This window comes from Carcharodon carcharias, chromosome 25, assembly GCF_017639515.1.
Source record: "Carcharodon carcharias isolate sCarCar2 chromosome 25, sCarCar2.pri, whole genome shotgun sequence".
Classification (NCBI taxonomy): domain Eukaryota; kingdom Metazoa; phylum Chordata; class Chondrichthyes; order Lamniformes; family Lamnidae; genus Carcharodon; species Carcharodon carcharias.
In genome coordinates this window covers 24,445,864-24,459,600 of record NC_054491.1, presented here as the reverse complement: position 1 = coordinate 24,459,600, position 13,737 = coordinate 24,445,864, and the positions used below count along the sequence as shown (strand labels likewise).

The 13,737-nt window shown below is 44.6% G+C and overlaps 1 protein-coding gene across 1 annotated transcript; it reads right to left on the bottom strand.

Annotated features, from left to right (window-relative positions):
• Positions 1-475: 475 nt before the first annotated feature.
• Positions 476-13,415, bottom strand: LOC121269691 (hepatocyte cell adhesion molecule). Its single transcript, XM_041174493.1, has 7 exons — positions 13,328-13,415; positions 10,167-10,484; positions 9,312-9,578; positions 8,407-8,532; positions 4,863-4,910; positions 2,135-2,169; positions 476-1,866 (listed from the first exon to the last, which is right to left on the bottom strand). Exons 1-7 carry the CDS (start codon positions 13,389-13,391, stop codon positions 1,732-1,734), a joined length of 993 nt encoding a protein of 330 aa, XP_041030427.1. The 5' UTR covers positions 13,392-13,415; the 3' UTR covers positions 476-1,731.
• Between the last annotated feature and the right edge of the window lie 322 nt (positions 13,416-13,737).

The window sequence follows — 13,737 nt, the reverse complement described above, 5'->3', positions numbered from 1 at the left end:
TTGTTTGTCTCTCTGTGTCAGTTGATGTGTGTGTATCTCTCTCTGTACCCCTCGCTCTCTGTACCTGTTCATGTACTGTTGTCTACATCTGCATCTCTCTAATTCTTGCTAGTTACAGTCTCAATAAGCACCACGTACAAGTGGATTTGTGTGTTATTGTCCACATGAATACAGCTTTATTGAGCTAAACTGCAAATACTCTCAGTAACTGCCTGAATAATCAGAGTAAACATTTTGCAGTTTGATGTGTGGGGTATGGGGTGCAAGAGGAGCCTGGTGAGCATTCTGACTCTCAGTCTGGGAATGTGATTGAACACCTCATCAGTACCCACTGCCACTTGCTAAACTACTGAAGGAGAAGTAGGGAAATTGCCTTCAGTGGGAGTCAGTGTTTGCAGGAGGAGAGAGAGGGAAACTCTTGATATGTCTTGAGGTAGTGAAAATGCACTATATAAATTCAAGTCTTTTTAATTGAAGGATGTGAATGAGCAGAGAGATACGGAATTCCAATACAGACTTGCTGAAAATGTGAGGACCAGGTAGATGAATCCACAGAACAGATTGATCAACAATTAGTTGATCAATTTGGAATAATACTGCATTGTTAAGTATATTCAAGGCTGAGATAGACAGATTTTTAATCAGGAAGGGAATCAAGGGTAATGGGGAAAAGCGGAGTTGAGGATTATCAGATCAGCCATGATCTCAATGAATGGTGAAGCAGACACGATGGGCCGAATGGCCTACTTCTGCTCCTATGTCTTATGGAAAGGAGAGTAGCCCTAGTAACTGACAGGAACAAGAGAAAGCCTTTCAGCTCCTCAAGTCTGTTCTGCCATTCGGTGAGATCACAGCTGCCTTGGTTTTCATATTCCTTAATACCCTTGACTAGCGAAAATCTATTCATCTCATTTATAGTTGTTAATTGAGCTGACATCTGTTACTTCTTGTGGGGGAGAGTTCTACACTTCTAGCAGCCTCTGTGTGGGTCAGTAAGTGCAGAGGCTACTGAGGTTTGTCACAGGATGTTTGTGTTTCACTGAGTCACTTGCATAACCAGCTAACGCCACTGGAGTTCGAGACTGCGGAGAGATCGATCTATGTTTAACAGGGTCTGGCACAGCGCGATTTCTATCATGTTCAAATATGTGTCACTTATTTTTTACACGTCCAGTAGAAATTTCCTGTATTGGCAGCAACCCCAGTGATGAACCAGCAAAGGTTATTCAAACATTATCAATATATTACATCCCCCCGCCCCCAAAAAGCAAATATGGTTGAATTAAAGAAAACACGGGACTGGCGGAGGAAACAGCTAAAGGCGGGGGCAGAAATCCATTACCTAATAGTATTCTGGATTTATGTTCAATCTCTATGGCTGTTTTTTTTCTGCAGATTTTTGTAGCCCTTTCTCCCCCTTAAATTACTGAAGGCTCTGAAGAATTGATAGGATTCTCATTTCAAATCTGAAACATTCACTCCTCCACCACTGTCGTGTCCTGATGGTTGAAGGGAATAGATCAGTTTCTGCTACTCCAGGACCAGGATTCACACAGGTGACCTTGGTCAGCTAAAGAGATTTGACGGTGTCCAGCGCTCTGTATGCCCGCAGTTTCCTCACCCACAGTCGGTTTTAAACTCCAGATTAAACTTTAATCTCAAAATGTACAGTCCTTGCAACTGAATTGCCATGCATTGTGTTCAAAGATTCGGATAAGAATATACTGCAATTTAAGCAGGGTTCACAGTTGGGGGTCCAATGTTGCAATATTTAGACGGATCCTCATCCTCCTGATTTTCACTGCTGGGGATGAAATGCAGGTAGCTGTAGAGGCCACTCCGAGACCCGTCCCCCGAACCAGACCTCTGAAATTCACACAGCAGTAATGAACATTAGTGACCGAGTGCTCCTCTGATCTCTGAGAACTAACGCAGCACTCACCACTTTCCCAAACACGCTCAGCTGATTTAAACACCCGGCCCCTGATTTAAACACCCAATCCTGATATAGACGCCCAGCTCTGATTTAAACACCCGGTTGCGCACTTGTGCAGTAGAAAAACATATAGATTTATCTCCACTGGGAGTTTTTTTTAACATTTTCTCCATGCGACACTGGTTTATTCCTACTCACGTTAGTCTGGCTGTGTTCGTTTTGGATCTCGTCCTCTGCAAGAGAAGGACTGACATTAACTTTCCCTCATAACTGGAAATCATTTTGATCACCGCAATCCTCCCACAGATTAAACAAAATTACTAAAACACCAACAAGCGTTAAGACTCATTGCCCTCAGCTCCCACTCCTGTCAAAATGTGTCAGTTGGTGCATTCTTGCCTCTGGCGCAGAAAGTTCCAGTCCCACTCCAGAGTCGGAACACTAAATCCAGACTTACACTGAGGGAGCGCTGCACTGTCAGAGGGTCAGTACTGAGGGAGTGCTGCACTGTTGGAGGGTCACCACTGAGGGAGTGCTGCACTGTCGGAAGGTCAGTACTGAGGGAGTGCTGCACTGTCGGAAGGTCAGTACTGAGGGAGTGCTGCACTGTCAGAGAGTCAGTACTGAGAGTGTTGCCGCACTGTCAGAGGGTCAGCACCGAGGGAGTGCTGCATTGTCAGAGAGTCAGTACCGAGGGAGTGCCACATTATTAGAGGGTCAGTACTGAGGGGGCATTGCACTATTGGAGGGCCAGTTCTGAGGGAGCACCCCACTATTGGAGGGTCAGTATTGAGGGAGTGCTGCACTGTCAGAGAGTCAGTACTGACGGGGCACCGCACTACTGGAGGGTCAGTACTGAGGGAGTGCTGCATTGTTGAAGGGGCAGCACTGAGGGGGTGCTGCAATGTTGGAGGATCCATCTTTTGCATGGGATATTAACCAATGCCCTGTCTAAAACTCACATTAGCATATTCCTTAGGTAATATCACCACCGTCAACACCCCTTTATCCTTTTGTCTATGACATCTTTAGCAATCTCTTCTTTGCCTCCACCTATCACTGGCCCTCTATCCAGCTCTACTTGTCCCACCCCCTCAAACAGCTTATATTCCACCTCATTTCTATTTTTTCTTAGTTCTGATGAAGAGTCATACGGACTCGAAACGTTAACTGTGTTCCTCTCCACAGATGCTGTCAGACCTGCTGAGTTTTTCCAGCTATTTTTGTTTTTGTTTCAGATTTCCAGCATCTGCAGTATTTTGCTTTTAGCCCTGTCTATCCATTCAGGTTAATGTAAAAAAATTCCAAGACACTCTTCTCCCTGTGTTCTGTTCAATATTTATCCCTCAACCAACTTCACAAAAACAAATTACCTAGTTAATACCATATTACTGTTTGTGGGTGTTTACTGTGTGCAATTTGATTGTGCATTTATTTTATTGCAACATTGATTAAGCTTCCAAAAGTACTTCAGTGGCTGTAAAGAACTTTGGGATAACCTGTGACTATGAAAAGCACAATAGAAATATTTGTCTTCCTTTCATTTTTGTGGTAAGAAGGAAGTGTCAGGGTGGTGGGGGAGGGTGGAAGGGAGGTGGGTGTGAGATTAGAAGGGATGAGCACCCCAGGGTGATCCCAGGAACCAGTTAGGGGGCAATTGGCAGCAGACTGGAGGCTGCTCCCCCTGGCTGCAGCTGGGCAAAGAAGCAGAAACAAAATAAAAAGGAGCTGAGTGAAACAAAACCAAAGGCCCTGTTTAAAAAAAACTATTCTGATTGTTACAGTGTTGGGGTTGAGCACCATCCTATAACCAGCAGAGCGAGCTGTAGAGCGTCAGAATCTGACAGGAAATCTACGTTCAAACCACGGCATTGCCCAGGAACCTTCAGACAGCTGCCTGACTGGACTCAGCTTCAAACAAGAATGGATGCACAGGAAGGAGACAAGATCCACACCAGGAAAAGACTATTCAGTTCCTCAGAGCTCATCCCTCCTGTACCTCAGTTCACACACACAGGCACAGAAAGACATGCAGAAAGAAACTTACAGGGACAGGTACATGTTCAGTGTTTAACATATCATGTTACTAAAAGCAAAAGACTCAGAACACAGTGGAAGAGCTCAGTGCCATACTGAGGAATTCCGCAGCCTCCAGGGACTGTCTTCTGATGCCTCTGGTCTCTGCTACACAAAAACAGAAAAAATATTTTATTTGAATAAGATTGAGTAGCCCACTACAATGATTAAAGCAGAATGTGAGGTCTGCCTGCAGCATATACACTATGGGTTGGATCACACGGCTGGATGCAGACACCAGGCAGGACCAGAGAGCAGCTCGAGGAAGGTCAATCTCCAATTCTAACCCATTCCCATTGGAAGGCTATCTGGGATCTATCTGTATCCGAAAGGCCCAGCCATGGCTTCAATCGAACTTTGTGGCTGGAAGATAAGTCTGTAACAGACATTCTAATGGAGAAGACGGCCCCCTCGATAGTGAGAACCAGCTTCACCTGGAAGAGAGCGTCTGACCCCAATCCTGCACGAGGCAGGTAGATAGATTTTGGATTCAGACGAGTCATGATCTCAATGAATAGCGGAACAGGCTTCAGGATGGCCTCTTCTTGTTCCTTTGTTCTCATTTCCCAGCATCTGTAGAGTGGAGGGAGACTGATCTGAGAGAGAAATTGGAGCAACTCAACACAGCAACACCCCCAGGGAGCAGAACCTGCCCCATTCCTACTAACAGAAACCTCTAATCCTAAAGTGAGTGACACCATACTCGGTTTGGACATCTGTAGTGACACTAATTGTATCCTTGCATGCTGTGTATCCACGTACACTCCTGCAGATACTGCCTGATTCACAATTGCATCATTAAAGACACAACAGCAAGATCCTGAAAAATAATTGAAAGGAGATTCCTTACCTCTGAACAGATCTCCCTCTCCACTCATCTGCTCCCTGGACCACAACTCTGGGCAAAAACAGAGTATTTAGCATGAAAATCAACATCTTAAACTGAAAGGTGACACAATCTGATTGCCCAGTCTCACAGGGCAGAACACCAGGGGAGGGGCCCAGTCCCACAGGGCAGAACACCAGGGAAGGGGCCCAGTCCCACAGGGCAGAACACCAGGGAAGGGGCCCAGTCTCACAGGGCAGAACACCAGGAGAGAGGCCCAGTACCCAGGGAATGGTAGCAGAATGGAGGTTATGTTATTGGATTTGTAATTCTGAGGCCTGAACTAAAGATCCAGAGATATGAGTTCAAATCCCGCACAGCAGCTGGGGAATTTAAATTAAATTAAGTAAATAAAATCTGGGATAAAAATCTAGTCTCAGTAAAAGTGAACATGAAATTACCAGATTGTTGTTGAAAACTCAATTAGTTATCTAACGTTCTTTAGGAAAGGAGGCCTGCTGCTGTCCTTACCTGGTCTGGTATATATACAGCAATGTGGTTGATCATCTGAAATTACTTAGGAAGCCACTTGTCTAAAGACAATAGGTGCTAGCTATTCCAATGAGGTCCACACCCTGTGAATGATTGAAATTGGCAGGGCACCAGCAAGGCCATAAATTGTGGTCAGACACTGTCGTGTTTCAGTCACAAATGTCAGTGGCTGGGCAGCAATTGGAAAATGTGAATGTAGCATATCCGCATGGTTGAATGAAAGCAACGTGAGTGCAAGGAGGTACAGTAATTATATTGCAGCTGTTTTTAAAGTACTTTCTTTACAAAAGTAGCTGAGAGAGAACGGAGGCAAAGGAACGAGTGAGCTCACTGCTATATTTTTATCTGATAATGATAGAATGTTGCACTGGTTTAAGCATCACAGTTGCTTGTAAGCTGCAAGTTTCAGTCACAGGACTTTTCCACTTGTCTTTCCTCCTATTGTGCTGAGCTTTGGCCTTTCGTATTTTGTCCAATTTACCAAGCTTTCTGCGTGAGTCTTGGCAGCCTGTTCCACCAGGACAGCAGCATATCCTCACAATCTCCCTGCAATGACACATGCGCATCTTCCAGGAAAACTTATTGGACTGATATTCCCTCCTTGACCAAGTGGTTTTGTGCTAATTGCCAGATACCAACACAGACCTGGGTTAGAAACCTGAAACCTTTCTGAAATGTGCAGGTTGCACCCAATGTGACAGCATCTGCCCCAGAGAGAGTTGGTACCTGCCTCAGAGACGGACAGTACCTGCCTCAGAGACAGAAAGAACCTGCCTCAGAGACAGACAGTACCTGTCTCAGAGACAGGAGACAGACAGTACCTGCCTCAGAGACAGACAGTACCTGCCTCAGAGACGGACAGTACCTGTCTCAGAGACGGACAGTACCTGCCTCAGAGACGGACAGTACCTGCCTCAGAGACAGACAGTACCTGTCTCAGAGACGGACAGTACCTGCCTCAGAGACGGACAGTACCTGCCTCAGAGACAGACAGTACCTGCCTCAGAGACAGACAGTACCTGCCTCAGAGACGGACAGTACCTGCCTCAGAGACGGACAGTACCTGCCTCAGAGACGGACAGTACCTGCCTCAGAGACAGACAGTACCTGTCTCAGAGACAGGAGACAGACAGTACCTGCCTCAGAGACAGGAGACAGACAGTACCTGCCTCAGAGAAGGACAGTACCTGCCTCAGAGAAGGACAGTACCTGTCTCAGAGACAGACAGTACCTGCCTCAGAGACAGACAGTACCTGCCTCAGAGACAGGAGACAGACAGTACCTGCCTCAGAGAAGGATAGTACCTGTCTCAGAGAAGGACAGTACCTGTCTCAGAGACGGACAGTACCTGTCTCAGAGACGGACAGTACCTGTCTCAGAGACGGACAGTACCTGCCTCAGAGACGGACAGTACCTGCCTCAGAGACGGACTGTACCTGCCTCAGAGACAGGAGACAGACAGTACCTGTCTCAGAGAAGGACAGTACCTGTCTCAGAGACGGACAGTACCTGCCTCAGAGACGGACAGTACCTGCCTCAGAGACGGACAGTACCTGCCTCAGAGACAGGGGACAGACAGTACCTGCCTCAGAGACAGACTGTACCTGCCTCAGAGACAGGAGACAGACAGTACCTGTCTCAGAGAAGGACAGTACCTGTCTCAGAGACGGACAGTACCTGCCTCAGAGACGGACTGTACCTGCCCCAGAGACAGGAGACAGACAGTACCTGTCTCAGAGACGGACAGTACCTGCCTCAGAGACAGGAGACAGACAGTACCTGTCTCAGAGAAGGACAGTACCTGTCTCAGAGACGGACAGTACCTGTCCCATTCTTGGCATCACTGACTAGGCCACAACTTATTGTCCATCCTTGATTGCCCTTGTTCAGAGGGTATTTCAGAGTCAACCACATTGCTGTCGGTCTGGAGTCACTTGTAGGCCAGGTAAGGACGGCAGATTTTCTTTCCCTAAAGGACATTAGTGAACCTGACGGATTTTTGTGACAATCGGCAATGGTTTTGTGATCATCAGACTTTAAATTCCAGAGTTTTATTGAATTCAAATTTCACCATCTGCCAGGGTGGGATTTGTACCCGGGTCCCCAGAGCAGTACCCTGCTGGGCCTCTGGATTACTAGTCCAATGACAATACCACCACACCACCACCTCTCCCAAATTAAATACATACGCAATTCATCTCAATTTTTATTATTATAAACTTCTATGTCCATCGTTATACTGTAGACTTACCATGTTGCAGTTATGCTGGAATGCCACTACTGGCAGGAGGATGTGACAACAGTGTGATAAGTTTACATAGGCAATTTCTACTATAAATGCTGACATAGGAATTTATAACAGTAATACATTAAAAAATGTATGAGAGGGAACTGAATTACTAGAGTGTGTCCTGGTCCAATTATCCCAACTTCTAACTCCACTTTACTTTGGTCTCAGCACTATGTGACATCAACTTCATGGTCTGTAAAAAGCACTAGATTTATTTGACCGAGGTACTGATCAGTTTTATGAAGTGCTCATTACTGCCACCAGGCACTTTTCTTTTGTGTTTAATATTTCACAGCAATTTAATTCATTTGATAAACAAACCCTTCCCCAGAGACTGGATGCAGCCAGTATCCAAACAGAAATGAGCAGCTTAACCTTAGGGATGCCTTTGTAGTATCGAAGAACCTGACTGGCCTTTTGAGTCCCCATTTAAAGCAGTTGTTGTACAACAAATCACTGGTGATAGGCCCCCTTGGTATTGCCTCAGATATGAATGTATAATGAAGCCCCCATACATCCTGTGTTGCAACCCGAAGGCCAATGGGTAATCGAGTCAGGAAATTCTCCTGTGGATGAGGAGCTTCCCCCACCCTCCCAGCATCTCACACAGTGGATTCCCAGGCTCCCACTTTGACATCTCATCACACCTGCCAATAACACACTGAACTATCTCCTGCAGTCTCTGGGAGACACTCAGTGACAGACTCAGCAGATTAATGACCTTACCCCATTGCCTCTCTTTGTAATTTTTGATTGCAAGAAAAACCATCATGAAACCGATCACAGACAACACAGCTACAGCAATAACCAGAACTCGTCGTTGCAGGTGTAAACATTCCTGGAAATGTTCAGCTAGGGAAAGAGGAAACAAACTAAAATACAAACTGCTCCCATTCACAAATTCAATCAATCATTTTCTTCCTTTTTAAAAAAAAATACATTCCCTTTTCTTTATTCCCCCTTCAGGGTACAGTCCCACAGTAGTCAGCTCTTAACTGCCTTTGACTGGGAAATGTACTCAGACACAGCTCTGAGCTCCATGCCAGTGTCGACACAATACAATCCACTTTCTGTATTCCACAGACAGTCAGAGAGATGTTTTGCCCAGCTCAGGAACATAAATGGTAAGTGACCTCTCCGATAATCCCAGCTAAGATTAAATAAATGCAGTTGATGCATTTAAATAATGACCCAGGAGTATATACAGCCCATTTATGGAAAAGGTTCCCAGAGATTTGACCCCCCCCCCTCCCAATCTAGGCTGACACTCCCTGTGCATTACTGAGGGAGTGTCTCACTGACAATGGGACCATCTTTCAGATGAGATGTTAAACAGAGGTCCTGTCTGACCTCTCAAGTGGATGTAAAAGATCCCTTTAGAAGAGGAGTAGGGCGTTCTCCCCAGCGTCCTGGCCAATGTTGATCCCTCAGCCAACATCACAAAAACGGTTTATCTGGTCATTATCACATTCCCATTTTTGGAAGCTTGCTGTGTACAAATTGGTTACTGTATTACATTATAAGTGACTAGACTTCAAAAACGACTTCATTTGGCTGTAAAGTATTTTGAGAGGCCCCAAAGGGTGTAAAATATTTATATAAATACAAATGATTTCTTTCTTTATCCTTACATGTAATCAGCTGCTGAGCCTGGACCCTGTTGATAGAGTTTTGGACGATGCAAATGTAAGTGCCACAGTCTGAGCTGGTCAGGTTGGTGATTCCTAAACTGCGGTTCTCTGTTGACAATTGGACTCGTAGGTCAACCAGGAGGGTTTTGTTGTCTTTCAACCAGGAGAAATGGGGGTTGGAGCCGTTCGTGGCTGTGCAGTTCATGGTCAGCGTTGGATGGGGAAGGTCGTCTGTCTGCACCGTAATGCTGAGCCCTGAAACTGGAACTAAATAAAGACAGTCCATGTGAGGCAGAGTCCACCAGCACCTTGGAAGAGGAGATAATGTTAAAGGCACTAACTGGTGCATTACTAAAGTACAAAGATACAAGAGAGGGCCTGAGTTCAACGCTGATTTCAGCTGGTTGGGGCTTTGCAGTTAGCCTCAGTATCGCTGAGCCCTAGTCCCTACTGGTGACCCCGACTGAAAGTCAAAGACATGTTCCCCCGTTCCATCACTGGGTGGACAATCAGAGTCCCTCATCCCAGCACGGGATGGTGCTGCATGTTACAGCATTACTCTGAGGTACCACTGAGCAGAGCAACCCCCTTTTCACCAACTACACGGGTTCTGATTGAAAAGATTTTGTTTTAATAAAAGTTTCACTGGTCAAAATATGCCACAAAAATATGGCACAAACTAACCAAGTTATGGAGGGAATTAATGCTGCCTGAGCCTTGGTTTTCCAAGCTTAAGTGAGATGCAATGTCCCATATAGAGAGCTTTGACTATTTTATTTGGGACTGTAAGTGTTGATGCTAATTGACCACTCTCACCTTTGACTAAAATTGTTTACAAAAATGTTATAAACAGACCTAGCACTGTCAGGTTGATGAATGTCTCAGCTTCCATCCCAGTTTTAAGTATAGTGGTTATCTTGTAATGACCCTCATCCTGGAGGTTGACTTGGTGTATCAGCAGCGAGTTGTTTTCTGCAATGTAGGTCACACGTTCCTTGTACTTGCGAAAGATTATTACTGGCGTGTCTGTTTCATTGTTCTGGTACAGGACTATTAACTGGTTGCTTCTCTGCCATTTGATGGTTTGCACTGAGCTCAACTCAATCTTATTCTCCACTGCAAGACAAATAGGTCGATGCAAGAATCCAGTCACTGGTATTGTACGTGCAAACGCTGAAAGGGAATTAAACACATATTAAAATAACAGAAAGCTATTTTTTTTTAAGGCTTGGGTGATGTGATGAGTCCAGACACCAGCCTTTCACCTCAGTGAATGTTGTTTAGCTGGTTGTGTGCTAAGTGCAGGAACCCATTTCTGTACAGCAGAGTTTATGAGAAATCCATACCATTGTTTCTGTTTGACCAACATGCTGTGCAGTCTCTTTCTCCACAGGTCATCCCAATCCCAGTTACCCCTCCAGAGTACACAGGTGCAGGTTGGGAAACCAAGAATTCAGAGCCACAAGTGTGTGCAATGTTACACCTGGAGTTTACCCAGGGAAAGCTGTACACCAGCAAAGCACTGAAAACTTCTTTCTGTTGGTCTACTGGAATTTTATCTATTTAGATTTTTGTTAACCAAAGTTATGAAAGGAAATGAGGCAAAGGTGGGTTTATGGAGTTAAGTCACAGATCAACCATGATCTCATTGTAAAACAAAAGCAAAAATACCTGGAAAAACTCAGCAGGTCTGGCAGCATCTGCGGAGAGGAACAGTTAATGTTTTGAGTCCAAATGACACTTCAGCAGAACTAACTTGAAGGGTCATTCGGACTCGAAACGTTAACCGTGTTCCTCACAGCAGATGCTGCCAGACCTGCTGAGTTTTTCCAGGTATTTTTGGTTTTGTTTTGGAATTCCAGCATCCACAGTTTTTTGCTTTTATCTGCTATGATCTCATTGTATGTTGGAACAGGCTTGAAAAGTTAAATGGCTTCCTGTTCATAAGTGCTTGAGGTGATTTCACACAACAAAGGCTAACAAATGCAAAGTTATTGTTGCGTAGCCAGGACTATCTTGCCTGTAAGAGCACTGACTTGCAGCGTTACCAGGAGCTGAGTGGGAATCGTAGGCTCTTACAGCAGTTTGATTGTGAACCTTCCGTCTGCAAGAGCTGATGTGAATGCAGCCTCAGAACTTTGCTGAGGACAGATGAGGTCATCTGTGGTGTTTCTTTTGATGACTGATTCTTTTGATTCGGGAAAGGCAACGTCTGCCACAAGTGCCGCCCATGAAGTTGTCCCTTACTGATGGTGCAGGAGATCCCTGCCTTGGCTGCAGGACTGGCATTTGCTTTGGAGCTTCTGAAACCATGTCATTGTGATGGCGAATTCCTACTGGTGTCGCCATTTGCATTGATAATCAGCTACAGTTTCTCATTTAATATAAGCTCTGAAGAAGAGTCATACAGACTCAAAATGTTAACTCTGTTTCTCTCTCCACAGATGCTGTCGGACCAGCTCAGTTTTTCCAGCATTTTCTCCTATTTATCACAGTTTCTTGTAAGTTGTGTAAGCTGTTTAGAGCTTTCATGTTTCTTTTGACAGCAACCTTGAATCAGATCTTTGGACCCTCTGCTGCTCTCTTGGCACGGGGTACCTCCCTTCTTAGTGTATCCTTGGGAATGCGGCCACCATCCATTCTGCACACATGACCAAGCCAGCAAAGCCTTCTTTGCTTAATTATTGCTAGAAAGCTTGGCATGTTTTCCCCAGAAAGGACGGCTTCATTTAGCACAGGAGGAGGCTATTCAACCCATTGTGCCTGTGTCCATAAGACCATAAGACTTAGGAGCAGAAGTAGGCCATTTAGCCCATCAAGTTTGCTCCACCATTCAATGAGACCATGGCTGATCTGATACTCCCTCCATCCCCAGGATCAACCTAGAGAACCTTCTCTGGACTGCCTCCAATGCCAGTATATCTTTCCTTAGATAAGGGGACCAAAATTGTTTACAGTATTCTAGGTGTGGTCTAACTAGCTTTAACAAGACGTCCCTATGTTTATACTCCATTCCCTTTGAAATAAAGGCCAACATTCCATTTGCCTTCCCTATTATCTGTTGAATTTGTATGTTAGCTTTTGGAATTCATGCACAAGGACCCTCAATCCCTCTGTGCTGCAGTCTTTCTCCATTTAAATAATATTCAGCTCCTCTATTCTTCTTGTCAAAGTGCTTTCCCACATTATGTTCCATCTTCCACCTTTTTGCCCACTCACTTAACCTGTCTATATCCCTTTGTAGACTCTCTGTGTTATCCTCACCACTTGCCTTCCCACCTATTTTTGTGTCATCTGCAAACTTGGCAACAGTACATTCACTTCCCTCATCTAAATCATTAATATATATTGTAAATAATTGAGGCCCCAGCACTGATCCCTGTGGAACTCCACTGCTTAAAGGTTGCCATCCTGAAAATGCCCTCCTTATCCCAACTCTCTGTCTTACATTAGTTAGCCAATCTTCTATCCATGTTAATATACTACCCCCAACAGATCTTTAAAAAATCTGCCCAATTAGTCCCACTCCCCTTCTCTTTTCCCCAAAGCCCTGAAAATGTTTCCCTCCTTGAGTATTTATTGAATTCCCTTTGGAAGTTATTATTGAATCTGCTTTTACCACTATTTCAGGCAGCACATTCCAGATCACATTAATTTGTTGCACAAGTCATTTTTCACTTATTCATGCATCTTGATGTTCTAATTGCATCTTAATCCCATTTCCATTGTGCACATTAATACCCCATCTTATTTCACAACTCAATGATCCTTTGGGAGTAAAAGTTATTTTTGCTGCTAACTTCTTGATTTACCTTGAGATTTTATCACTTGGCAGAAGAGAAGGGTTTGTCTGAACTGGCTTTGATGATACCCTTTATAAGCTTTAAAGCCAACCCTCTCCACTCCACACTGTCATTTCTTGCTAGTAATGTACTGACATCACTGAACAACACACAGAATGAGCAACTTTCTCAAGGCTTTTGAATACACTGTTCTGAAGTAACATTCACACTTACCTCCCTGCAGCTGCCCAAGGAGCAAGGTTATGAATGAAGTTAAATATATTCGGGAAGGCAGCATCGTTCCCAAGATTCCAGAAACACGTCCCAGGAACATGCCCCAGGTCTAGTGCAAAGAATTCCAAATCACACTGATGTCAGTGTGTCAGACTGGTACAAAAAACACAAATAAGTTAGTAACAGTTTATCCCAGAGTAGTTGTTCTATCGTGAGTTAGAATGAGAAAAGATTTCTCTGCAGTGCATTACACTCTTCATCAAATGAGTTTGTCGGTTACACTGTTTCCATTTCTTAAACGTCACTGTAATGGAGATGAAATATGATTAAACCACAGCGCAGAGGATGTCTATTGAGCAGCCCTATAATCAGCAAGATTATAATCAGCAAGACTACATCAGCAGGTATTT

What these genes read in the sequence shown, in the direction of transcription:
- LOC121269691 (XM_041174493.1), bottom strand. Translation starts at nt 13,391, where the DNA reads ATGCTGCCTTCCCGAATATATTTAACTTCATTCATAACCTTGCTCCTT. An exon ending in GGCTCAGCAGCTGATTACAT is followed by an intron (nt 8,533 to 9,311) that starts GTAAGGATAAAG and finishes CTCTTTCCCTAG; the next exon opens with CTGAACATTTCCAGGAATGT. An exon ending in ACGAACACAGCCAGACTAAC is followed by an intron (nt 1,867 to 2,134) that starts GTGAGTAGGAAT and finishes TGTGAATTTCAG; the next exon opens with AGGTCTGGTTCGGGGGACGG.